The 27,463-nt window shown below is 33.5% G+C and overlaps 1 protein-coding gene across 1 annotated transcript in view; it reads right to left on the bottom strand.

The window, feature by feature from the left end:
* Positions 1 to 1,043: 1,043 nt before the first annotated feature.
* The window catches only part of glra4a (glycine receptor, alpha 4a), a 59,129-nt gene continuing 32,709 nt past the window's right edge, over positions 1,044 to 27,463 (bottom strand). Inside the window, exons 6-9 of the mRNA XM_084549684.1 lie at positions 25,346 to 25,483; positions 8,262 to 8,476; positions 7,036 to 7,185; positions 1,044 to 1,683 (exon numbers count right to left, since the gene is read on the bottom strand). Coding sequence (XP_084405810.1) covers positions 1,393 to 1,683; positions 7,036 to 7,185; positions 8,262 to 8,476; positions 25,346 to 25,483 — 794 coding nt within the window. The 3' untranslated portion in view covers positions 1,044 to 1,392. The remainder of the gene's footprint in view (positions 1,684 to 7,035; positions 7,186 to 8,261; positions 8,477 to 25,345; positions 25,484 to 27,463) is intronic.

A 27,463-nucleotide genomic window follows, 5' to 3' on the forward strand; every position in this document is an offset into this window, starting at 1 on the left:
GATTCCAAAAAGGACAATAACAATTATAACGCAAGATAAAGTTTAAAAATCTATATCGACATAAGAACAGAAAGACGACAGAATAGAAGCACAAGAGTCTGAAGACGCACACATATACACTTACAGATTCACACACGCTCTTTTTATTTCCAGGGGAACCATACAATAGAGAGGAGTTGATTAGGATTGCCGACAAAAGGACAGTAGGCTCCAGCTGCCTCTGTGAATTCATTGTCATTAGCAGTGGAACACCAAGCCCCTTTCGAACTCATTAGTTGATAAAACAACCCTCTGATTTCCCATTAAAAAACCCATTCGTCGTCCCTCACTGGCGATGCTCGCCCCTCCACCACATCCCTGCATTTCCACACCTTCAAAACCACTCCTGAGACTGGGAGAGAAACGGGACGCAAATTCCTCCGGAGAAATGCAACTGAATGGTTTCATGGTCATGATTAAAAGCGTTGCCACAGCTGATGTGAAAGGATAACTTGTTTTGCATCTGCATCTGCAACGTTTACGTTTTGATTTCCATCTTCTGTTTGAGTCTGTTTCTTTACTCTTGGGACTTTTGAACTGATGGAGGCTATTAAAATAGGGGAACAGAAATGTAATTGTATGTGATGTGGTTATACTGTGGCAAAAGATTTGTGTACATAAAAAAGTACATTTCTGAGTACATATCTTTTCAAAGAGAAGCAACATTTCTGGTTTCCTGGCAGAATAACAATTTATTTAAATTTAGACAAAAGGAAATACATATTTGTGCTTTGTGCAGTTTAATGAACAGCTTTGTTTATATACACTTTTATACACTGTTATATATAATCTCTTGTTACACATACCTAAATTTAATTATCATCACTTACTGAGTATTCATAAATATCAAAGACCCCTCCCGCCCACACCCATCTGTAACCATTTGATAATGTAAAGTTGTAAAAAAATCCTTATCTTTTTAATTTTCAAAAACATTCATTCAAAGCTGCGTAGTGTCAAAATTCAAGTCAGTTTTTCTCATTCAGCCAGGATCAATTTCTCTGAACTCTATTTATCCATCTTCAGAAACAAAAGTCATAAATAACCCACAAGTACCAACAGTGTTTTTGGCTCTTGCTGTAATCCAACGAATCAAACCAAGATACGAGAGGGCAACCGCAAACAACACCAGCCTGAAGCCACGCAGCTTAACCTGGTCTCTTGTCTAAATCACTCCTCATCTGAGATCCTGAAGACGCACCTGAGCACAAAGTGTTTATTTTTAGCAGTGGTTCTGAGAAGCAGATGTGCCTCTTAACACATTTCCTCATTGTAATGTAGATCTTACAGGCAGTTTTGGTTCTGAGAAGAAAAAAAACTAAAATGTCACATCTGGAGGTGGCAGAGAGCGTTTTACAAATTTGCATGGATGTCCTCATGTCGCAGCACTTTATAGGTGACCCAGTAGAAGATGTTGAATATGAGAAAGCTCAAGGGAAAGACAGCTCTAGATATGGTGTCAATGCGTTTAGCCCGGTCCACAAAACGCTTGTGAATCATTCCTCCGTCGTACACAGTAACTGGAGGCGGGGGGGCGAACACGGTGGCTCCCTCCACAGCGGCACCATCCTTGGTCTGCAGGCAGTGACCCAGTCCGTAACCCCTGAAGTAAAAACCGCGGCTCTCCCTCACCAGTTCCTCCTCCTGTGGAGTCAAGCAGAGGCGAGAAACAGATTGGCCTCTTGCTGTCAAAGAGAATTAGCATACAGCTTCTTGCGTTTCCGCTCAGAGGCTGATTCTCGTACGTATTTGGGATGTAGCAGAACAAAGGGGTAGCAGAGTGCAACAAAGTGGGAACATCCACCGAACAGTAAATGGCTTGTCGGTAATGGTGTATAAAAGCAGCCTCAGTTTGTACCTCTACATTATGACCATTACATTTGAGTCACGGCTCCGAGCATCCAGTTCTCTTAAAGCTAAATACTTAGAGATGTTTGAGAAACCCACGAAGTTTTGACTGCACTTAAAAATTTAGATTAAAAAAAGATTCCATCTGCAGCATAAAAAACTCTCTCAAGTTGCCACTGTGTCTAGGTAGCCAGAAATGACAAATGTCCTTTGTGTAAAAAACAAGAAAAATATTCATGAATAAGACGGCACATTCTTTGAGACTTTGAGAACATAATGTAATTCACTGTAACTGCTGGTTTGGTTAGACATGGGCCCTTTTAAGGGTTGAAGTTTTTTTTTAATGTGTGATCAGTCTGCATCTGCTTTGTTGTTAAAAGATTATGCGTTTTTAACATTTTTTTCACTTTTAATAAATTACTTTTATTGTGCATTGTTGAGTAAATTAATATTTTGTATCCAGTCTGAGTTATAAGACACTTTCAGGAGGACAAGTCCTTGGTAAATGTCATTAAATGAACCTTATGGGTTTTTCAAACATTACCAGGTTAAGTACATCCTCTTTTAAAAAAAACAGATGCTTGATGAGAGGCAGGTGAAGGGGGCTTGAACACCTACTACCTTTTAAAACTCTCATTAATCAGTAAAGCTTTTCGAAGCTTCTCTAACATGAGTCAAATCAGAGGGCATCTTCATTAGGAGGGAAAGGGAAATGTGTCATTCTGTTAATCCAGAAAATTAACCTCCATCTCTCCTTTGCAGCTCTTTTTGAAGATACAGAATGATTGGCCTTTCAAACAGTTAATAAAATGCTTCAAAATATTAAAGCCATGAACTCACAAAAAAGCTTGGCATTATGCTTTGATGAATGGCAGTACACTTTTTTCTAAATTATTATTATTATTTTTTTTTACAGTGAATGAGACACTGTTCCCGCCCTTTGAAGAGAATATTAATAGACATGCAGCTTAACTCTGACAGCCCTCTGACACTTTGAGAGATTCACTTTAGCAGGGGAAAGTGAAGATGTGGGATCTAAATTGGATGATTAGTAGTCAGTGTGAAGAACGGTGAAGGCTCTGATTCCTGTGTACACCTCTCTCTCACTGACCCTGGCAGCTCTCCGGTACTCTGCCGACCTTCACATCTCAGTGCTGGACAGGCTTGCTAGAGAGACACCAACAGCTCCTGTCAAACATCAAGAGCTACTAATGTATTTCCCTCCCGTCTCCACCTGTCTCCTACTGTTGAATTTCATTCAGTCCTTACAAAAAAACTTTTCCCTACTTCCCTTTGCTAGGATCTGAGGCTAGTCTGCTAACTTAATTTACGGTAAACTTCCTGCTTCTCCTCCTCGCCTGGTTGTGAATAACTTTATGGCTACTAACTATCTGTTGCCCCAATGACAAATTACACCATCGAACAGGGCTATAGGGAGTTGTAGCTCTTCCAGCACAGCTTAATTATCCCTCCTACTCTTTCTTAAACGATACAGTACATCATGTGCTAAAGTCTAATGGTGCGTTTCTCTAAAGATAATAGGTGCTCATCGACTCCACTCTGCGCCCTCTGGAGCAGCTATACGCTACTCTGATTTGTTGGCATGAGATTAGTTGAGGCTGCTCTGACTAACGTGTTGTACTTTGCGGAGATGCGCGGAATGGCTGTTTTGTGTTGAGGTGTAGCTAAAGATCTGTAAAACATGCGACATTAGGGCAATTATTATTATTATTCATTAGCTGAGAGATGATTGATACCACTCGGTTAAATGGACGCGTATGTGGAGCAGCTGGCTAACGTAACTCAGTGTAAATACTGAAAACAGCGATGTGGAACAGCTGGCTTGTTTGCAAACTGAACTGAAACACAATATAACTAGTTAATCAATGAGCTTTAAAGCTCCTTAGATGGATGTTGTTGGATAACAAACGGGTATGCTATGGTATGGTTAGGTAAATAATTCCTAGCTTCCTATTTATCCAAAAAATTGTCTCCTCCAACTCTCTACAAGACAGTAATTAGACAGTAAGATTAGAACAATAATATATTTTCTTTGCAAGTGCCATAGTTTTGTAGGAGTATCCTGAAAAATGAGATTAAAATTTAGATGGTGAGCAGAGAACATAAGGATGACGAGCATGTTGAATACAAATTAAAACAGGTCACACAAAAGGCAATAATTTAGTAATACTGGAGCAGAGGGTCAGAGGGAGAGGGCGAGAGAAACAAGGTGAGATCAGCACAACGTGGGTGCAGTTGTGGGAGAGATGCGAGGATAAATTCATATTTGAGGTGAAAGTTGCACAACACAATTAATTTGGGAGACTGGAAGCACAGACAAAAATTGGATTGCAAGGTCAGGGTTGACACAGGGTTCATTTTCTTTTCTTTTTTTTCTTTTTTTACCCTGGCACAGGCGCTGCAGTGCTGATTCAGATTCCTGTAGGCTGAGTTGTTACCGGGGTTGTCATTGGCTTTCCTCAACGATTCAACACTCCCAGTCTGACTTGCAAGCACCTCCATCAGAAAGGAAGGTAGACAAATTAAAAACAATAGTTATTGCTCTTTCATCTTCTATTGTAAATCAAGAGTTTGGTAGTCTCTTGCTTTAGATCGTTGTCAAATTTCTAATTTGTTTGAGACGTAGACCTCCACATTTCACAGCTTCATTTAATTGATGAAAAAAACTACCTATGCCAAAAATACAGTGATTAAATATGCAGACTTCAAATTCAAACAACATACTCAAGCAGACGTTCCCAGCTTTTAATTAAAGTGGCACTGCTGAGTGTGATAATACAGGACATTATCTGCAGCTGTTAGTTAAGAGACATAGCTTTAAAGACAAAGAAAGACTCCTCAAGGAGCAAATTCAAGCTATTTCTGTAAAGACTATAAATGGAAGCACAGATCAGTGTGTTTATTTTAATAGTTTTGAAGGCTGTGTGGATATACAGTACTTGCAATTCAGTGTCTGAAGTCTCCATACTATGGTAAGTCTAAGCCAAAGACAAGGCTGGAAAATTGCATTGATTAAGCCTCGGTTGGTCCAGGATTTGCACGCTCCATCAGATTCCCCAACCTCTTTCTAGTACAATATATCGGGTCAAGCGTCAATACCTCTCAGATGGATAGTTTGCGACCTCAAACCCCTCTGTGGGAATAATTGTCCAACTGATGTGGACAAGGGGAGTCGTTTCCTCTACAGACCATTATTTTCTCTCTCGTGTATCGATGCAGGAGGGCAGACTGCCCAGTAAACCTGCTGGACTCTTCTGCAGGGAACTTTGCCTTGAGTCTGGGAGCCTGCCCACTTCAACTCTGTCTCTCATCTCTTTTTAAACGCTTTTATTTGTTTAGTTAGAAGCTGTTGGCTTCAGTAATTGTCATTATATTTTTAACAGGTCACTTTATATTTTTAACATAGTTTATAGTTGTATAAAACATTTTATTTCTAGTTACTTTCTATTTTTTTATATAGTTTTTGTATTGTATGTTCAATGTATGTTACTGCAACTGGATGCTTGAATTTCCCTCAGGATCAATAAAGTATCTATCTATCTATTTATCTATCTATTTATCTATCTATCTATTAGATCCAATTTGGGAGGTGAAGCTTTTAATGCGAAGAGAACAGTTAAAGGTATTTTCAGACAGTAGTTGACTTACGTTAATAAACCATGTATTAATTACTGGCAGATTAATAAAATGCTGTAAAGAAGGAGAACTGTGCCAACTTAAGTCTATTAGAAAATTAAAGTTTTTCTAACTTTTAGAGTATAAATGCAGGCTTGATGACAAGCAAGTCATTAATAAGAACTTTCTTTTTTACTTTATAATAAGTAGCTGCAGCTTCTTTCCACAAAATCAGACGTCAAACCATTCTCTGTTGTCAATATTTTCCCAAAGAACTACCAAAAAAGTATTAAACTAAGTTATGTAAGACTATATGGTCAAGTTGAAGGTGCAGATATTTTCCACAACCTGGCAACCCAAACACTCAAAGCATTCAAATAGTTCAATTATCAGTTTACTTATTAATGTTTATTAGGCCAACTAGTTACTTCTAAGTGTTAAACTGCTATTGTGGAAATAGTATGATATTTTCAGAAAAATGCTTATTAACATTTTTGCAGAGAGTCGGACATAAGTAAAGTCTGATCTGTCCATTATATTTTAGCGTAGCATATGGATTGCAAGTTGTGGGGAACGGGCCTGGATCTAAAAACTTTGTCGTAAGTTTGAGTTGAGTTAACACCCGGGAATATAGCATAGGATAGTAAAACTGTGTAAAATTAAAAAATAATTTTTTTTTACTAAACCTGCAGTTATATAAATGATCATCCACTGGATTCTTAAAGTTTTGAAGCTCAGTGTGGTGGCCCTGGTCGACGCAGTCTTTGCATTGCGTGACTTTTTCGAACTCATCGCTAGTTCAAAATTAAGCAAATTGGTGGACTATGAGTGTAACTGAGGTGGACAGGTGACACCTGTTAGACACCCAGCGACCTGTGATGGCACCTGTCTCTCCAGATGAGGGAGTTATATAAAAATTCAATCACTTTAGAGTTGTTATGGTTAAAGAAATGAACTGCAGAGACCAAATCAGTTGATTGTACCAGGTTGTAAACATGTTTATTTTTGCTGTAGATTTGGACATTTTAAAACTGAAGTCTGTTGTGATTGACTTGTTCAGGAGCCAGCCTCAAGTGGCCATTTGAGGAACTGCAGTTTTACGCACATACACGACGGCTTTATTGCTCACTCTAGGCTTGGTATTTACCAGGATGATTGCAGGGTGTAGAGTCAGGAGATCCTAGTTGGTTGAAAGTCTGTTGCTCTGTGTCAAATGTAATGACAGAGGTAAAAGATCACAAGGCCCCTCTCAGGTCAGTGCTCACCATGGAAACAAGCTGAACTGAAAAGAGCAGATCTTCCTCATGTAATATGACAGCCAGCTGTAGCGTGCTGATGTTGTCAGTTCCTGAATATACAGCATCCCACAATAACAAGAGGCATAAGTCACTGTTATAGAGGCTGACAAGGACAGTGAGTGTGTGTTCCTCGAGCTTACTTTCTCTGAATATTCTACAGTGTGTGACAGGGTGTCGGTGTGTATGCTTTTCATTGTGCGTGATTTACACTTACTATTCTCTGCTGCCGCTGCTTTTTCCTCAGCCTGATGAATTCTTTGTGTTGTCTTGAGACAAAGTTAACTGCTGCGTACTCCAGCAGTGCAGCGAACACAAACAGGAGACACACTGCCATCCAGATGTCAATGGCCTTCACATAGGACACCTAGAAACGGACAAGGTCACGGAGTGATCAATAGCCAGTCAATAAGCTTGATGGATAATTTATGGGTTGTTCACAATCTACCCATTCCTCAGCTCCGGTCTATAATTACACACTTCTTTGAGATGGCCTAGAATTAAAATGAGTCACTGGGATGTGGGCAGTTGACACATAGCCATGAGACAGGTCAGATCTAAGACTCTGGGAGCGCCCTGGCGGGGCCATTCATGAGAGACGATATGTCACAATTCATCAACAACGCCTATGAAGCAGGGATTGTGTGGAAACTTCATTCAGTTGAGCAGCCATTTGCTAGTTGTTACAGATATATACACAGAAATTGAAAGAACAAGCATGACGCATAATGTATACTGTACCCTCTCTCGTAATTGGTCTTTTTCTGAATCAAGATCTGCCTCATGCAAAATCTACATGTCAGAGTAAATATACCCTAACAGTCTGTACCAATCCAAATCTTTTGCCAAGCTTTAGAGAACACAACCTGCTTATTTTTTTCACAATGTCTTTTAGAGACATTGAACATCTGTCACGGTTTCAAGCATTTAAGATCAGGAAATACTGGGAACGAAAGGTAATGGTATTTCCAAATCATGTATCACTTTTTTGAGGATATGTCAGAGCAAAATGTCAGAACAGTCTCCAAATTTCAAACTCGGGCCACACTCTTGACTGACCTTTTTCGTTGAAATGACAACATTATAGAATTTTATTTCCACTCACACATACAAGCTTTTAGGAAAATACGTTATTAGTTACAAAATACACCATGTTTATTGGTTTCTGTTCTGTGAAGTTCCATTCACTGTATTTGTGCTACACAAATTTTATAATGTGAGAAATGTCTTAAATATCAACTTGCAGCAACCACAATGTAAATATGCCACTAAATTTTAAAGAAATCAAGGCATGTGGCATTCTGTGGCGTAATTGGTAATTATGTGGTAATTTTACCTCCCTCAGCTCTGGTTTGTGTTGGACTGGTCTGTTTTTTCTTGCGTTATGCACCACCTGCCATGTGCAAACTTCCTCATGTAATGGTCACTAGATTGCAGACTCACCTTGGGCAGTGAGGCTCTTGATCCAGAGCTCTGTGTAGTCATCGTCAGTACAGTGGTGATGCCCAGTCCAACTCTGGCCGGTGCAGCATCCATGTTTATCCAGAAAGACACCCATGAGAGGATGACGATGAGGAGGGAAGGGATGTACATCTGGATCAAGTAATAACCCATCTGACGTTCCAGGTGGAACTTTACCTCAATGCAGGTGAATTTACCTGCAGGCACATGACGTAGGACATTTAATTGTCTATTTTCTGCAAATGGTTGTCACTGGAGTCAAACTGTAGCTCAGCTTTTGCATGCCTCGGGAGAAATGATAAAAACTGAAGCACACATAAGTACCCAGGGCCCGTATTCCTAAAGATTCTAAGAATCCTCTAAGAGAGCTCCTAACTTAGCCTAAAAGTTCCTAGCAAGGAGTCTTAGCTTAGGAGTGATTCCATAAAATTCTCAGAGAACTCTTAGCAAGGAATGGACAGAAACTATTATCTTAGTGAGGAGGTGTGGTTGACCCCGTTGCTAGGCATGAGTCATCATTTCAAGAGGTGTGATTGGTTGATCCTAAAAGCTAGATAAAAATACAGTTTTGGTGATAATTGGCCTAGAATGGACGTCAAATTAATAGACTTAATAACAGAATCTAATCTCTATGAAGACTGTGTAATTATAAATAATACTTTACATAAAAATAAATAAATAGTAAGCTATACTTTAAAAATTATCCTATAAAATGTGTGATTAAACTCAGGCCCACTTGCACAGTATTCACATGCTGATAGTTCTATTTATTTGCTTTCATTCATTTACCATGCTGGTAACTTTTTGCATTTCACCCATTTGGTATTAACAAGGGTAAAATGTCTCAGCTTTCATCAATTTCTGTGATTGCTAACCGGTCTAGAAGAAGCAGTGTTGGTTGGTGTTCAAATCTTCCAGAAGCCGAACAGCAATGGAGAAGAAATGAAGTAGGAAACCCAACTGGACAGAGGAACTGTGTTTGCTTCTGGATCAACTGGTCAATGAGAATAAAAGTGTTTTGAGACGTAGATTTGGCCCCAAGTCATCACTGCTGCATTGTTGCATTTTTGCATTTTTCCTGTTGCTAAATACCTCAGTGTTGTGATGACTTTAATTTCCGGTGATATTGCGATTGTAACAAGCTTGATTTTCATTCAGTGTTTGGAGAATACCTCTCCTGCCTCTTTCAGCCATTTTCTCCTCTGCTTAAGAAATTCCTAAGCCTCCTAAAAGTCCTCCTCCCTCCTCTTAACAGATCTCACCTTAGGAGCTCTCTTAAGAGCTAAGATTCTTTAGAAATACCTTTTATCTTTACTAGGAGCTACTCCTAACTTTGAGAGGAAATTCTTAGAAAACTTCATGATTCTAAAAATTTTCTTAGAATTTGGCCACTAGGAGCAACTCTTAGCGCTAAGAATCTTTAGGAATACGGCCCAGAATTTTAGTCAGAATCAAACGAAGTCAGAATCTTAAGAACAAAGTCAGAATTTTAGTCAGAATCAAACAAAGTCAGAATTTTAAGAACAAAGTCAGGATTTTAGTCAGAATCAAACAAAGTCAGACTCTTAACAACAAAGTCAGAATCTTTAGAACAAAGTGAGAATTTTAGTCAGAATCTTAAGAACAAAGTCAGAATCTTTACAACAAAGTCAGAATTTTAGTCAGAATCAAAGTCAGAATCTTTACAACAAAGTCAGAATCTTAAGAACAAAGTCAGAATTTTAAGAATAAAGTCAGAATCTTTACAACAAAGTCAAAATTTTAGTCAGAATCAAACAAAGTCAGAATCTTAAGAACAAAGTCAGAATTTTAGTCAGAATCAAACAAAGTCAGACTCTTAACAACAAAGTCAGAATCTTTAGAACAAAGTGAGAATTTTAGTCAGAATCTTAAGAACAAAGTCAGAATCTTTACAACAAAGTCAGAATTTTAGTCAGAATCAAAGTCAGAATCTTTACAACAAAGTCAGAATCTTAAGAACAAAGTCAGAATTTTAAGAACAAGTCAGAATCTTTACAACAAAGTCAGAATTTTAGTCAGAATCAAACAAAGTCAGAATCTTAAGAACAAAGTCAGAATCTTAAGAACAAAGTCAGAATTTTAGTGAGAATCAAAGTCAGAATTTTAAGAACAAAGTCAGAATCTTTACAACAAAGTCAGAATCTTTAGAACAAAGTCAGAATTTTACTCAGAATCAAACAAAGTCAGAATTTTAAGAACAAAGTCAGAATCTTTACAACAAAGTCAAATTTTTAGTCAGAATCAAACAAAGTCAGAATCTTAACAACAAAGTCAGAATTTTAGTCAGAATCAAACAAAGTCAGAATCTTAAGAACAAAGTCAGAATTGTAGTCAGAATCAAAGTCAGAATCTTACGAACAAAGTCAGAATTTTAGTCAGAATCTTAACAACAAAGTCAGAATCTTTAGAACCAAGTCAGAATTTTAGTCAGAACCAAACAAAGTCAGAATCTTAAGAGCGAAGTCAGAATCTTTACAATAAAGTCAGAATCTTTACAATAAAGTCAGAATTTTAGTCAGAATCAAACAAAGTCAGAATTTTAAGAACAAAGTCAGAATTTTAGTCAGAATCAAACAAAGTCAGAATTTTAAGGATAAAGTCAGAATCTTTACAACAAAGTCAAAATTTTAGTCAGAATCAAACAGTCAGAATCTTAAGAACAAAGTCAGAATTTTAGTCAGAATCAAACAAAGTCAGAATCTCAAGAACAAAGTCAGAATCTTAAGAACAAAGTCAGAATTTTAGTCAGAATCAAACAAAGTCAGAATCTTAAGAACAAAGTCAGAATCAAACAAAGTCAGAATTTTAAGAACAAAGTCAGAATTTTAGTCAGAATCAAACAAAGTCAGAATTTTAAGAACAAAGTCAGAATCTTTACAACAAAGTCAAATTTTTAGTCAGAATCAAACAAAGTCAGAATCTTAACAACAAAGTCAGAATTTTAGTCAGAATCAAACAAAGTCAGAATCTTAAGAACAAAGTCAGAATTTTAGTCAGAATCAAACAAAGTCAGAATCTTAACAACAAAGTCAGAATCTTTAGAACAAAGTCAGAATTTTAGTCACAAAGTCAGAATCTTAAGAACAAAGTCAGAATTTTAGTCAGAATCAAACAAAGTCAGAATCTTAAGAACAAAGTCAGAATCTTTAGAACAAAGTCAGAATCTTAGAATCAAACAAAGTCAGAATTTTAGTCAGAATCAAACAAAGTCAGAATCTTAACAACAAAGTTAGAATCTTTAGAACAAAGTCAGAATTTTAGTCAGAATCTTAAGAACAAAGTCAGAATCTTAAGAACAAAGTCAGAATCTTTACAACAAAGTCAGAATTTTAGTCAGAATCAAAGTCAGAATCTTAAGAACAAAGTCAGAATTTTAAGAACAAAGTCAGAATCTTTACAACAAAGTCAGAATCTTAAGAACAAGTCAGAATCTTTACAACAAAGTCAGAATTTTAGTCAGAATCAAACAAAGTCAGAATCTTAAGTACAAAGTCAGAATCTTAAGAACAAAGTCAGAATCTTAAGAACAAAGTCAGAATCTTAAGAACAAAGTCAGAATTTTATTTAGCATCAAAGACAGAATTTTAAGAACAAAGTCAGAATCTTAAGAACAAAGTCAGAATCTTAAGAAGAAGTCAGAATTTTAGTCAGAATCAAACAAAGTCAGAATTTTAAGAACAAAGTCAGAATCTTTACAACAAAGTCAGAATTTTAGTCAGAATCAAAGTCAGAATCTTAAGAACAAAGTCAGAATCAAACAAAGTCAGAATTTTAAGAACAAAGTCAGAATTTGAGTCAGAATCAAACAAAGTCAGAATTTTAAGAACAAAGTCAGAATCTTTACAACAAAGTCAGAATTTTAGTCAGAATCAAAAAAAAGTCAGAATCTTAAGAACAAAGTCAGAATCTTAAGAACAAAGTCAGAATTTTAACAACAAAGTCAGAATCTTAACAACAAAGTCAGAATCTTTAGAACAAAGTCAGAATTTTAGTCAGAATCAAACAAAGTCAGAATCTTAAGAACAAAGTCAGAATTTTAGTCAGAATCAAACAAAGTCAGAATCTTAAGAACAAAGTCAGAATCTTAAGAACAAAGTCAGAATTTTAAGAACGAAGTCAGAATCTTTACAACAAAGTCAGAATCTTAAGAACAAAGTCAGAATTTTAAGAACAAGTCAGAATCTTTACAACAAAGTCAGAATTTTAGTCAGAATCGAACAAAGTCAGAATCTTAAGAACAAAGTCAGAATCTTTAGAACAAAGTCAGAATTTTAGTTAGAATCAAAGTCAGAATTTTAAGAACAAAGTCAGAATCTTAAGAACAAAGTCAGAATCTTAAGAACAAGTCAGAATTTTAGTCAGAATCAAACAAAGTCAGAATTTTAAGAACAAAGTCAGAATCTTTACAACAAAGTCAGAATTTTAGTCAGAATCAAAAAAAAGTCAGAATCTTAAGAACAAAGTCAGAATCTTAAGAACAAAGTCAGAATTTTAACAACAAAGTCAGAATCTTAACAACAAAGTCAGAATCTTTAGAACAAAGTCAGAATTTTAGTCAGAATCAAACAAAGTCAGAATCTTAAGAACAAAGTCAGAATTTTAGTCAGAATCAAACAAAGTCAGAATCTTAAGAACAAAGTCAGAATCAAAGTCAGAATCAAAGTCAGAATCTTACGAACAAAGTCAGAATTTTAGTCAGAATCAGTCAGAATCTTAACAACAAAGTCAGAATCTTTAGAACCAAGTCAGAATTTTAGTCAGAACCAAACAAAGTCAGAATCTTAAGAGCAAAGTCAGAATTTTAAGAACGAAGTCAGAATCTTTACAAAGTCAGAATCTTTACAACAAAGTTAGAATTTTAGTCAGAATCAAACAAAGTCAGAATCTTAAGAACAAAGTCAGAATCTTAAGAACAAAGTCAGAATTTTAGTCAGAATCAAACAAAGTCAGAATTTTAAGAACAAAGTCAGAATTTTAAGAACAAGTCAGAATCTTTACAACAAAGTCAGAATCTTAAGAACAAAGTCAGAATTTTAAGAACAAGTCAGAATCTTTACAACAAAGTCAGAATTTTAGTCAGAATCAAACAAAGTCAGAATCTTAAGAACAAAGTCAGAATCTTTAGAACAAAGTCAGAATTTTAGTTAGAATCAAAGTCAGAATCTTAAGAACAAAGTCAGAATCAAACAAAGTCAGAATTTTAAGAACAAAGTCAGAATTTTAGTCAGAATCAAACAAAGTCAGAATTTTAAGAACAAAGTCAGAATCTTTACAACAAAGTCAAATTTTTAGTCAGAATCAAACAAAGTCAGAATCTTAACAACAAAGTCAGAATTTTAGTCAGAATCAAACAAAGTCAGAATCTTAAGAACAAAGTCAGAATTTTAGTCAGAATCAAACAAAGTCAGAATCTTAACAACAAAGTCAGAATCTTTAGAACAAAGTCAGAATTTTAGTCACAAAGTCAGAATCTTAAGAACAAAGTCAGAATTTTAGTCAGAATCAAACAAAGTCAGAATCTTAAGAACAAGGTCAGAATCTTAAGAACAAAGTCAGAATCTTTAGAACAAAGTCAGAATCTTAGAATCAAACAAAGTCAGAATTTTAGTCAGAATCAAACAAAGTCAGAATCTTAACAACAAAGTTAGAATCTTTAGAACAAAGTCAGAATTTTAGTCAGAATCAAACAAAGTCAGAATCTTAACAACAAAGTTAGAATCTTTAGAACAAAGTCAGAATTTTAGTCAGAATCAAACAAAGTCAGAATCTTAAGAACAAAGTCAGAATCTTAAGAACAAAGTCAGAATCTTTACAACAAAGTCAGAATTTTAGTCAGAATCAAACAAAGTCAGAATCTTAAGAACAAAGTCAGAATTTTAAGAACAAAGTCAGAATCTTTACAACAAAGTCAGAATCTTAAGAACAAAGTCAGAATTTTAGTTAGAATCAAAGACAGAATTTTAAGAACAAAGTCAGAATCTTAAGAACAAAGTCAGAATCTTAAGAACAAGTCAGAATTTTAGTCAGAATCAAACAAAGTCAGAATTTTAAGAACAAAGTCAGAATCTTTACAACAAAGTCAGAATTTTAGTCAGAATCAAAGTCAGAATCTTAAGAACAAAGTCAGAATCAAACAAAGTCAGAATTTTAAGAACAAAGTCAGAATTTGAGTCAGAATCAAACAAAGTCAGAATCTTAAGAACAAAGTCAGAATTTTAACAACAAAGTCAGAATCTTTACAACAAAGTCAGAATCTTAAGAACAAAGTCAGAATTTTAAGAACAAGTCAGAATCTTTACAACAAAGTCAGAATTTTAGTCAGAATCAAACAAAGTCAGAATCTTAAGAACAAAGTCAGAATCTTAAGAACAAAGTCAGAATTTTAGTCAGAATCAAACAAAGTCAGAATTTTAAGAACAAAGTCACAATCTTTACAACAAAATCAGAATTTTAGTCAGAATCAAACAAAGTCAGAATTTTAAAAACAAAGTCAGAATCTTTACAACAAAGTCAGAATCAAAGTCAGAATTTTAAGAACAAAGTCAGAATTTTAGTCAGAATCAAACAAAGTCAGAATTTCAAGAACAAAGTCAGAATCTTTACAACAAAGTCAGAATTTTTGTCAGAATCAAACAAAGTCAGAATCTTTACAACAAAGTCAGAATTTTTTTCAGAATCAAACAAAGTCAGAATCTTAACAACAAAGTCAGAATTTTAGTCAGAATCAAACGAAGTCAGAATCTTAACAACAAAGTCAGAATCTTTAGAACAAAGTCAGAATTTTAGTCAGAATCAAAGTCAGAATCTTAAGAACAAAGTCAGAATTTTAGTCAGAATCAAACAAAGTCAGAATCTTAAGAACAAAGTCAGAATCTTTACAACAAAGTCAAATTTTTAGTCAGAATCAAACAAAGTCAGAATCTTAAGAACAAAGTCAGAATTTTAGTCAGAATCAAACAGTCAGAATTTTAAGAATAAAGTCAGAATCTTTACAACAAAGTCAGAATTTTAGTCAGAATCAAACAAAGTCAGAATTTTAAGAACAAAGTCAGAATTTTAGTCAGAATCAAACAAAGTCAGAATTTTAAGGATAAAGTCAGAATCTTTACAACAAAGTCAAAATTTTAGTCAGAATCAAACAAAGTCAGAATCTTAAGAACAAAGTCAGAATTTTAGTCAGAATCAAACAAAGTCAGAATCTCAAGAACAAAGTCAGAATCTTAAGAACAAAGTCAGAATTTTAGTCAGAATCAAACAAAGTCAGAATCTTAAGAACAAAGTCAGAATCAAACAAAGTCAGAATTTTAAGAACAAAGTCAGAATTTTAGTCAGAATCAAACAAAGTCAGAATTTTAAGAACAAAGTCAGAATCTTTACAACAAAGTCAAATTTTTAGTCAGAATCAAACAAAGTCAGAATCTTAACAACAAAGTCAGAATTTTAGTCAGAATCAAACAAAGTCAGAATCTTAAGAACAAAGTCAGAATTTTAGTCAGAATCAAACAAAGTCAGAATCTTAACAACAAAGTCAGAATCTTTAGAACAAAGTCAGAATTTTAGTCACAAAGTCAGAATCTTAAGAACAAAGTCAGAATTTTAGTCAGAATCAAACAAAGTCAGAATCTTAAGAACAAGGTCAGAATCTTAAGAACAAAGTCAGAATCTTTAGAACAAAGTCAGAATCTTAGAATCAAACAAAGTCAGAATTTTAGTCAGAATCAAACAAAGTCAGAATCTTAACAACAAAGTCAGAATCTTAAGAACAAAGTCAGAATCTTAAGAACAAAGTCAGAATCTTTAGAACAAAGTCAGAATTTTAGTTAGAATCAAAGACAGAATTTTAAGAACAAAGTCAGAATCTTAAGAACAAAGTCAGAATCTTTACAACAAAGTCAGAATTTTAGTCAGAATCAAAGTCAGAATCTTAAGAACAAAGTCAGAATCAAACAAAGTCAGAATTTTAAGAACAAAGTCAGAATTTGAGTCAGAATCAAACAAAGTCAGAATCTTAAGAACAAAGTCAGAATTTTAACAACAAAGTCAGAATCTTAAGAACAAAGTCAGAATTTTAAGAACAAGTCAGAATCTTTACAACAAAGTCAGAATTTTAGTCAGAATCAAACAAAGTCAGAATCTTAAGAACAAAGTCAGAATCTTTAGAACAAAGTCAGAATTTTAGTTAGCATCAAAGTCAGAATTTTAAGAACAAAGTCAGAATCTTAAGAACAAAGTCAGAATCTTAAGAAGAAGTCAGAATTTTAGTCAGAATCAAACAAAGTCAGAATTTTAAGAACAAAGTCAGAATCTTTACAACAAAGTCAGAATTTTAGTCAGAATCAAAGTCAGAATCTTAAGAACAAAGTCAGAATCAAACAAAGTCAGAATTTTAAGAACAAAGTCAGAATTTGAGTCAGAATCAAACAAAGTCAGAATTTTAAGAACAAAGTCAGAATCTTTACAACAAAGTCAGAATTTTAGTCAGAATCAAAAAAAAGTCAGAATCTTAAGAACAAAGTCAGAATCTTAAGAACAAAGTCAGAATTTTAACAACAAAGTCAGAATCTTAACAACAAAGTCAGAATCTTTAGAACAAAGTCAGAATTTTAGTCAGAATCAAACAAAGTCAGAATCTTAAGAACAAAGTCAGAATTTTAGTCAGAATCAAACAAAGTCAGAATCTTAAGAACAAAGTCAGAATTTTAAGAACGAAGTCAGAATCTTTACAACAAAGTCAGAATCTTAAGAACAAAGTCAGAATTTTAAGAACAAGTCAGAATCTTTACAACAAAGTCAGAATTTTAGTCAGAATCAAACAAAGTCAGAATCTTAAGAACAAAGTCAGAATCTTTAGAACAAAGTCAGAATTTTAGTTAGAATCAAAGTCAGAATTTTAAGAACAAAGTCAGAATCTTAAGAACAAAGTCAGAATCTTAAGAACAAGTCAGAATTTTAGTCAGAATCAAACAAAGTCAGAATTTTAAGAACAAAGTCAGAATCTTTACAACAAAGTCAGAATTTTAGTCAGAATAAAAAAAAAGTCAGAATCTTAAGAACAAAGTCAGAATCTTAAGAACAAAGTCAGAATTTTAACAACAAAGTCAGAATCTTTAGAACAAAGTCAGAATCTTTAGAACAAAGTCAGAATTTTAGTCAGAATCAAACAAAGTCAGAATCTTAAGAACAAAGTCAGAATTTTAGTCAGAATCAAACAAAGTCAGAATCTTAAGAACAAAGTCAGAATCAAAGTCAGAATCAAAGTTAGAATCTTACGAACAAAGTCAGAATTTTAGTCAGAATCAGTAAGAATCTTAACAACAAAGTCAGAATCTTTAGAACCAAGTCAGAATTTTAGTCAGAACCAAACAAAGTCAGAATCTTAAGAGCAAAGTCAGAATTTTAAGAACGAAGTCAGAATCTTTACAAAGTCAGAATCTTTACAACAAAGTTAGAATTTTAGTCAGAATCAAACAAAGTCAGAATCTTAAGAACAAAGTCAGAATCTTAAGAACAAAGTCAGAATTTTAGTCAGAATCAAACAAAGTCAGAATTTTAAGAACAAAGTCAGAATTTTAAGAACAAGTCAGAATCTTTACAACAAAGTCAGAATCTTAAGAACAAAGTCAGAATTTTAAGAACAAGTCAGAATCTTTACAACAAAGTCAGAATTTTAGTCAGAATCAAACAAAGTCAGAATCTTAAGAACAAAGTCAGAATCTTTAGAACAAAGTCAGAATTTTAGTTAGAATCAAAGTCAGAATCTTAAGAACAAAGTCAGAATCTTAAGAACAAGTCAGAATTTTAGTCAGAATCAAACAAAGTCAGAATTTTAAGAACAAAGTCAGAATTTTAGTCAGAATCAAACAAAGTCAGAATTTTAAGAACAAAGTCAGAATCAAACAAAGTCAGAATTTTAAGAACAAAGTCAGAATTTGAGTCAGAATCAAACAAAGTCAGAATTTTAAGAACAAAGTCAGAATCTTTACAACAAAGTCAGAATTTTAGTCAGAATCAAAAAAAAGTCAGAATCTTAAGAACAAAGTCAGAATCTTAAGAACAAAGTCAGAATTTTAACAAAGTCAGAATCTTAACAACAAAGTCAGAATCTTTAGAACAAAGTCAGAATTTTAGTCAGAATCAAACAAAGTCAGAATCTTAAGAACAAAGTCAGAATTTTAGTCAGAATCAAACAAAGTCAGAATCTTAAGAACAAAGTCAGAATCAAAGTCAGAATCTTACGAACAAAGTCAGAATTTTAGTCAGAATCAGTCAGAATCTTAACAACAAAGTCAGAATCTTTAGAACCAAGTCAGAATTTTAGTCAGAACCAAACAAAGTCAGAATCTTAAGAGCAAAGTCAGAATTTTAAGAACGAAGTCAGAATCTTTACAAAGTCAGAATCTTTACAACAAAGTTAGAATTTTAGTCAGAATCAAACAAAGTCAGAATCTTAAGAACAAAGTCAGAATCTTAAGAACAAAGTCAGAATTTTAGTCAGAATCAAACAAAGTCAGAATTTTAAGAACAAAGTCAGAATCTTTACAACAAAGTCAGAATTTTAGTCAGAATCAAACAAAGTCAGAATTTTAAGAACAAAGTCAGAATTTTAGTCAGAATTTTAAGGATAAAGTCAGAATCTTTACAACAAAGTCAAAATTTTAGTCAGAATCAAACAAAGTCAGAATCTTAAGAACAAAGTCAGAATTTTAGTCAGAATCAAACAAAGTCAGAATCTCAAGAACAAAGTCAGAATTTTAGTCAGAATCAAACAAAGTCAGAATCTTAAGAACAAAGTCAGAATCAAACAAAGTCAGAATTTTAAGAACAAAGTCAGAATTTTAGTCAGAATCAAACAAAGTCAGAATTTTAAGAACAAAGTCAGAATCTTTACAACAAAGTCAAATTTTTAGTCAGAATCAAACAAAGTCAGAATCTTAACAACAAAGTCAGAATCTTTAGAACAAAGTCAGAATTTTAGTCACAAAGTCAGAATCTTAAGAACAAAGTCAGAATTTTAGTCAGAATCAAACAAAGTCAGAATCTTAAGAACAAGGTCAGAATCTTAAGAACAAAGTCAGAATCTTTAGAACAAAGTCAGAATCTTAGAATCAAACAAAGTCAGAATTTTAGTCAGAATCAAACAAAGTCAGAATCTTAACAACAAAGTTAGAATCTTTAGAACAAAGTCAGAATTTTAGTCAGAATCAAACAAAGTCAGAATCTTAAGAACAAAGTCAGAATCTTAAGAACAAAGTCAGAATTTTAGTCAGAATCAAACAAAGTCGGAATCTTAACAACAAAGTCAGAATTTTAGTCAGAATCAAACAAAGTCAGAATTTCAAGAACAAAGTCAGAATCTTTACAACAAAGTCAGAATTTTTGTCAGAATCAAACAAAGTTAGAATCTTTAGAACAAAGTCAGAATTTTAGTCAGAATCAAACAAAGTCAGAATCTTAACAACAAAGTTAGAATCTTTAGAACAAAGTCAGAATTTTAGTCAGAATCAAACAAAGTCAGAATCTTAAGAACAAAGTCAGAATCTTAAGAACAAAGTCAGAATCTTTAGAACAAAGTCAGAATTTTAGTTAGAATCAAAGTCAGAATCTTAAGAACAAAGTCAGAATCTTAAGAACAAGTCAGAATTTTAGTCAGAATCAAACAAAGTCAGAATTTTAAGAACAAAGTCAGAATCTTTACAACAAAGTCAGAATTTTAGTCAGAATCAAAGTCAGAATCTTTACAACAAAGTCAGAATCTTAAGAACAAAGTCAGAATTTTAAGAACAAGTCAGAATCTTTACAACAAAGTCAGAATTTTAGTCAGAATCAAACAAAGTCAGAATCTTAAGAACAAAGTCAGAATCTTTAGAACAAAGTCAGAATTTTAGTTAGAATCAAAGTCAGAATTTTACGAACAAAGTCAGAATCTTAAGAACAAAGTCAGAATCTTAAGAACAAGTCAGAATTTTAGTCAGAATCAAACAAAGTCAGAATTTTAAGAACAAAGTCAGAATCTTTACAACAAAGTCAGAATTTTAGTCAGAATCAAAGTCAGAATCTTAAGAACAAAGTCAGAATCAAACAAAGTCAGAATTTTAAGAACAAAGTCAGAATCTTTACAACAAAGTCAGAATTTTAGTCAGAATCAAAAAAAAGTCAGAATCTTAAGAACAAAGTCAGAATCTTAAGAACAAAGTCAGAATCTTTACAACAAAGTCAGAATCTTAAGAACAAAGTCAGAATTTTAAGAACAAGTCAGAATCTTTACAACAAAGTCAGAATTTTAGTCAGAATCTTAAGAACAAAGTCAGAATCTTAAGAACAAAGTCAGAATCTTAAGAACAAAGTCAGAATTTTAGTCAGAATCAAACAAAGTCAGAATTTTAAGAACAAAGTCAGAATCTTTACAACAAAATCAGAATTTTAGTCAGAATCAAACAAAGTCAGAATTTTAAAAACAAAGTCAGAATCTTTACAACAAAGTCAGAATCAAAGTCAGAATTTTAAGAACAAAGTCAGAATTTTAGTCAGAATCAAACAAAGTCAGAATTTCAAGAACAAAGTCAGAATCTTTACAACAAAGTCAGAATTTTTGTCAGAATCAAACAAAGTCAGAATCTTTACAACAAAGTCAGAATTTTTGTCAGAATCAAACAAAGTCAGAATCTTTACAACAAAGTCAGAATTTTAGTCAGAATCAAACGAAGTCAGAATCTTAACAACAAAGTCAGAATCTTTACAACAAAGTCAGAATTTTAGTCAGAATCAAACAAAGTCAGAATTTTAAGAACAAAGTCAGAATTTTAGTCAGAATTTTAAGGATAAAGTCAGAATCTTTACAACAAAGTCAAAATTTTAGTCAGAATCAAACAAAGTCAGAATCTTAAGAACAAAGTCAGAATTTTAGTCAGAATCAAACAAAGTCAGAATCTCAAGAACAAAGTCAGAATTTTAGTCAGAATCAAACAAAGTCAGAATCTTAAGAACAAAGTCAGAATCAAACAAAGTCAGAATTTTAAGAACAAAGTCAGAATTTTAGTCAGAATCAAACAAAGTCAGAATTTTAAGAACAAAGTCAGAATCTTTACAACAAAGTCAAATTTTTAGTCAGAATCAAACAAAGTCAGAATCTTAACAACAAAGTCAGAATCTTTAGAACAAAGTCAGAATTTTAGTCACAAAGTCAGAATCTTAAGAACAAAGTCAGAATTTTAGTCAGAATCAAACAAAGTCAGAATCTTAAGAACAAGGTCAGAATCTTAAGAACAAAGTCAGAATCTTTAGAACAAAGTCAGAATCTTAGAATCAAACAAAGTCAGAATTTTAGTCAGAATCAAACAAAGTCAGAATCTTAACAACAAAGTTAGAATCTTTAGAACAAAGTCAGAATTTTAGTCAGAATCAAACAAAGTCAGAATCTTAAGAACAAAGTCAGAATCTTAAGAACAAAGTCAGAATTTTAGTCAGAATCAAACAAAGTCGGAATCTTAACAACAAAGTCAGAATTTTAGTCAGAATCAAACAAAGTCAGAATTTCAAGAACAAAGTCAGAATCTTTACAACAAAGTCAGAATTTTTGTCAGAATCAAACAAAGTTAGAATCTTTAGAACAAAGTCAGAATTTTAGTCAGAATCAAACAAAGTCAGAATCTTAACAACAAAGTTAGAATCTTTAGAACAAAGTCAGAATTTTAGTCAGAATCAAACAAAGTCAGAATCTTAAGAACAAAGTCAGAATCTTAAGAACAAAGTCAGAATCTTTAGAACAAAGTCAGAATTTTAGTTAGAATCAAAGTCAGAATCTTAAGAACAAAGTCAGAATCTTAAGAACAAGTCAGAATTTTAGTCAGAATCAAACAAAGTCAGAATTTTAAGAACAAAGTCAGAATCTTTACAACAAAGTCAGAATTTTAGTCAGAATCAAAGTCAGAATCTTTACAACAAAGTCAGAATCTTAAGAACAAAGTCAGAATTTTAAGAACAAGTCAGAATCTTTACAACAAAGTCAGAATTTTAGTCAGAATCAAACAAAGTCAGAATCTTAAGAACAAAGTCAGAATCTTTAGAACAAAGTCAGAATTTTAGTTAGAATCAAAGTCAGAATTTTACGAACAAAGTCAGAATCTTAAGAACAAAGTCAGAATCTTAAGAACAAGTCAGAATTTTAGTCAGAATCAAACAAAGTCAGAATTTTAAGAACAAAGTCAGAATCTTTACAACAAAGTCAGAATTTTAGTCAGAATCAAAGTCAGAATCTTAAGAACAAAGTCAGAATCAAACAAAGTCAGAATTTTAAGAACAAAGTCAGAATCTTTACAACAAAGTCAGAATTTTAGTCAGAATCAAAAAAAAGTCAGAATCTTAAGAACAAAGTCAGAATCTTAAGAACAAAGTCAGAATCTTTACAACAAAGTCAGAATCTTAAGAACAAAGTCAGAATTTTAAGAACAAGTCAGAATCTTTACAACAAAGTCAGAATTTTAGTCAGAATCTTAAGAACAAAGTCAGAATCTTAAGAACAAAGTCAGAATCTTAAGAACAAAGTCAGAATTTTAGTCAGAATCAAACAAAGTCAGAATTTTAAGAACAAAGTCAGAATCTTTACAACAAAATCAGAATTTTAGTCAGAATCAAACAAAGTCAGAATTTTAAAAACAAAGTCAGAATCTTTACAACAAAGTCAGAATCAAAGTCAGAATTTTAAGAACAAAGTCAGAATTTTAGTCAGAATCAAACAAAGTCAGAATTTCAAGAACAAAGTCAGAATCTTTACAACAAAGTCAGAATTTTTGTCAGAATCAAACAAAGTCAGAATCTTTACAACAAAGTCAGAATTTTTGTCAGAATCAAACAAAGTCAGAATCTTTACAACAAAGTCAGAATTTTAGTCAGAATCAAACGAAGTCAGAATCTTAACAACAAAGTCAGAATCTTTACAACAAAGTCAGAATTTTAGTCAGAATCAAACAAAGTCAGAATCTTAAGAACAAAGTCAGAATTTTAGTCAGAATCAAACAAAGTCAGAATCTTAAGAACAAAGTTAGAATCAAAGTCAGAATCTTACGAACAAAGTCAGAATTTTAGTCAGAATCAAACAGTCAGAATCTTAACAACAAAGTCAGAATCTTTAGAACCAAGTCAGAATTTTAGTCAGAACCAAACAAAGTCAGAATCTTAAGAGCAAAGTCAGAATTTTAAGAACGAAGTCAGAATCTTTACAAAGTCAGAATCTTTACAACAAAGTTAGAATTTTAGTCAGAATCAAACAAAGTCAGAATCTTAAGAACAAAGTCAGAATCTTAAGAACAAAGTCAGAATTTTAGTCAGAATCAAACAAAGTCAGAATTTTAAGAACAAAGTCAGAATCTTTACAACAAAGTCAGAATTTTAGTCAGAATCAAACAAAGTCAGAATCTTAAGAACAAAGTCAGAATTTTAGTCAGAATCAAACAAAGTCAGAATTTTAAGAACAAAGTCAGAATTTTAGTCAGAATCATGCAAAGTCAGAATTTTAAGAACTAAGTCAGAATTTTAGTCAGAATCAAACAAAGTCAGAATTTTAAGAATAAAGTCAGAATCTTTACAACAAAGTCAGAATCTTTACAACAAAGTCAAAATTTTAGTCAGAATCTTAAGAACAAAGTCAGAATTTTAGTCAGAATCAAACAGAATTTTAAGAACAAAGTCAGAATCTTTACAACAAAGTCAGAATTTTAGTCAGAATCAAAGTCAGAATCTTAAGAACAAAGTCAGAATCAAACAAAGTCAGAATTTTAAGAACAAAGTCAGAATTTGAGTCAGAATCAAACAAAGTCAGAATTTTAAGAACAAAGTCAGAATCTTTACAACAAAGTCAGAATTTTAGTCAGAATCAAAAAAAAGTCAGAATCTTAAGAACAAAGTCAGAATCTTAACAACAAAGTCAGAATCTTTAGAACAAAGTCAGAATTTTAGTCACAATCAAAGTCAGAATCTTAAGAACAAAGTCAGAATTTTAGTCAGAATCAAACAAAGTCAGAATCTTAAGAACAAAGTCAGAATTTTAGTCAGAATCAAACAAAGTCAGAATCTTAAGAACAAAGTCAGAATCTTAAGAACAAAGTCAGAATCTTTAGAACAAAGTCAGAATTTTAGTCAGAATCAAACAAAGTCAGAATCTTAACAAAGTTCGAATCTTTAGAACAAAGTCAGAATTTTAGTCAGAATCAAACAAAGTCAGAATCTTTACAACAAAGTCAGAATCTTTACAACAAAGTCAGAATTTTAGTCAGAATCAAACAAAGTCAGAATCTTAAGAACAAAGTCAGAATTTTAGTCAGAATCAAACAGTCAGAATTTTAAGAACAAAGTCAGAATTTTAGTCAGAATCAAACAAAGTCAGAATTTTAAGAATAAAGTCAAAATCTTTACAACAAAGTCAGAATTTTAGTCAGAATCAAACAAAGTCAGAATCTTTAGAACAAAGTCAGAATTTTAGTCAGAATCAAACAAAGTCAGAATCTTAACAACAAAGTCAGAATCTTTAGAACAAAGTCAGAATTTTAGTCAGAATCAAACAAAGTCGGAATCTTAACAACAAAGTCAGAATTTTAGTCAGAATCAAACAAAGTCAGAATCTTAACAACAAAGTCAGAATTTTAGTCAGAATCAAACAAAGTCAGAATCTTGACAACAAAGTCAGAATCTTGACAACAAAGTCAGAATTTTAGTCGGAATCAAACAAAGTCAGAATCTTAAGAACAAAGTCAGAATCTTTAGAACAAAGCGTTAATGGTCTCTGGTTTCTGGTTGTTTACACAACGAGCAAATTTCAGTAGGAGTAGTAGGAGTCCAATTTAAACCTCAAACTTCCCACCAGTGCCCTAGAACTGAAGAAGCTACTCGGATGAGTGGTGAAACGTCTTCTCAAAAAAAAAAAAAAAAAAAAAAAATAACTCGAAAAGTCCTGTTGCCTTTTTTAAACCTCTTTTGGATATGAAGCACACATATGCAATTTCAAATACTAGCATGGGGGTTCTTGGTTTCTTTAAATTGATTTTATGATGCACCTGTGTTGTAGTATTTAGTGCAGTATCCCAAATCCTTCTCTTCTTTCAACACAAACTGGGGGAGGGTAAGATCATCAGCCACTTGGACAGGATTCTCAGATAGCCACTCAAAGATCAGGTCGTTCATGGTGTAACCAACTGTGAAAAGAGAGCAAAGGTATTTTAACACAGGGAGATATATTCTACTCACTCTAATCTATGAATTCTTCCAGTTATTCTACACACATCTTCCACACTATTTGGACATATTGTTGCATACTATGGTAAGGTGATGCATCTCACTATTTGGCACTAATGTCTTTTACGGCAGTTTTTGATAAGTTACATGCAATTGCTAAATAGTGAGATACAATGCTTGATTATTTAATATTTTGCTCATTCAGTATCATCTAAAATGTGTTGCGTTTTCATAAATCCTTGAAAAAGGTTAGCATCACCACTGTATTTTGGAAAACTTTGACAATACTGCATCTGTGTAGCATCATTTTCACAGATACATAGAGATGGATGGTCAATGTGGATGTTAAAAACAAGGTTGCATACTCACAGAGAGGAGAATACATCCTTCCACTTGAATGACCTTTATTTACAAAAAAATCTAACAAAGTTTATTTATATTGCAAAAAGCGGGACAAAATCAAGTAATCAGCTGCAGTAGCTGTGAAGTTTTCCTGTTACTGCTCTTTTTTATTCCTCCTCCTCCTCCTCCTCCCTAACCTAATTTTTTTTTTTTACTGGGATCTTGTTACCATAGTTTAAAATCTGTGCCTGAGAAAACATCAGAAACCCTTGCTAATGAGACAGAGAGAAGGAGAATGAAACTTGGAAGACTGTGGTGATGTAACATCCCCGTGTGCCTCTGTCCAGCTACAAGCTACCCTCTGCCATCCTGTTTGTCACAGTAAAGGTCACACACAGCGCGCTGCTACAGTTGTGCTGTCATGGTTGTTTGAAGGTTACAGAATATGGGAAAACATGAGGAGCATATCTACCTAAGAGAGTTGGACATAAACAGAACCGTCTGTCTGTAGTGTATGCTAATGTACCAGTTATCCATAAACTGTAACGTAAAGAAATTTTTATCTTGGCTTACTTGTGCAAGTGATTATGCAGTTTAGTGAAGCACTTAGATGGTACCACTCAGTCAGTCAGTAATTATTTAGCCCACACGCTTGAAACACACATGCATGTCTGTGTGTTGATTTGCATTATCTTTATACGGGTTACACGCTTTCTCACCACTGCCTGACAATATGTAGGTATATTAAAAATGCATGCCGCATGCAACAACAATGTGGAATTCCTCGTGCATCTGAATAATACTGATGTCTTCTGGGACCCTTAAGGGCCCGAGTTACAAAGACATCAATTATTCAAGATGCCACCAGTCTGAAAAACACTGCCACTAAAACACACTTATCTTGTTCATGAGGAGAATTCACTGTCATTCCCACATCCTGCTTCAACAACCAAGGGGAATACCAATGCTTCCTGAGATAATGAAATGCTTTTTTTTTGCCAGTAGGAGCTAAGATGTATCAAAATACAGTGTATAAAGTGTTCAAGGTGCCATAAAAAGGAAATTCATGAGCCAGAATGTCTAGAATATCTCTGAGAGGTAGAGTAATGACCGTTAGTCACATACCATTTCTTCTGTAGTTAAAACTCGTGTGCGTAATGAAACTACTATCTTTGTGCCCTTATGCGTCACATTTGCTGTCAGAGTCTTGATTTTCACTTATCATGTAAGTTAGAAAGTAGACTCTGTGTTACTGAAACTGCTGGCTCAAGGCAAAGCGGTATAAGCTGCATATAGGGGCTTTGATGTGTCAGAGAAAGGCAGAATCCTATGGTTGGCTCTATTTATATATCTATATAAGCCTGTGGCATGAAAGGCCAGAAAAGAAGATTGGCCTTGGCTTTCTCAAAACCCCACAGATATCGCTCCTTTTCTTTCATCACCCTCCTCTGTCGCTCTGTCTCTCTCATGTTGAACAGATGGCGTTGCTAGAGCACCAGAAGTGGCAGTAAAACCTATAATGTCCTCTCTGACATCAAGCTTTAGCCAAGGTGATCACACCCTTGGGTGGTATACTACTACTTGTCAACACAAGGCCA

Source organism: Chelon labrosus (genome assembly GCF_963514085.1).
Source record: "Chelon labrosus genome assembly, chromosome: 8".
In the NCBI taxonomy this organism is placed as follows: domain Eukaryota; kingdom Metazoa; phylum Chordata; class Actinopteri; order Mugiliformes; family Mugilidae; genus Chelon; species Chelon labrosus.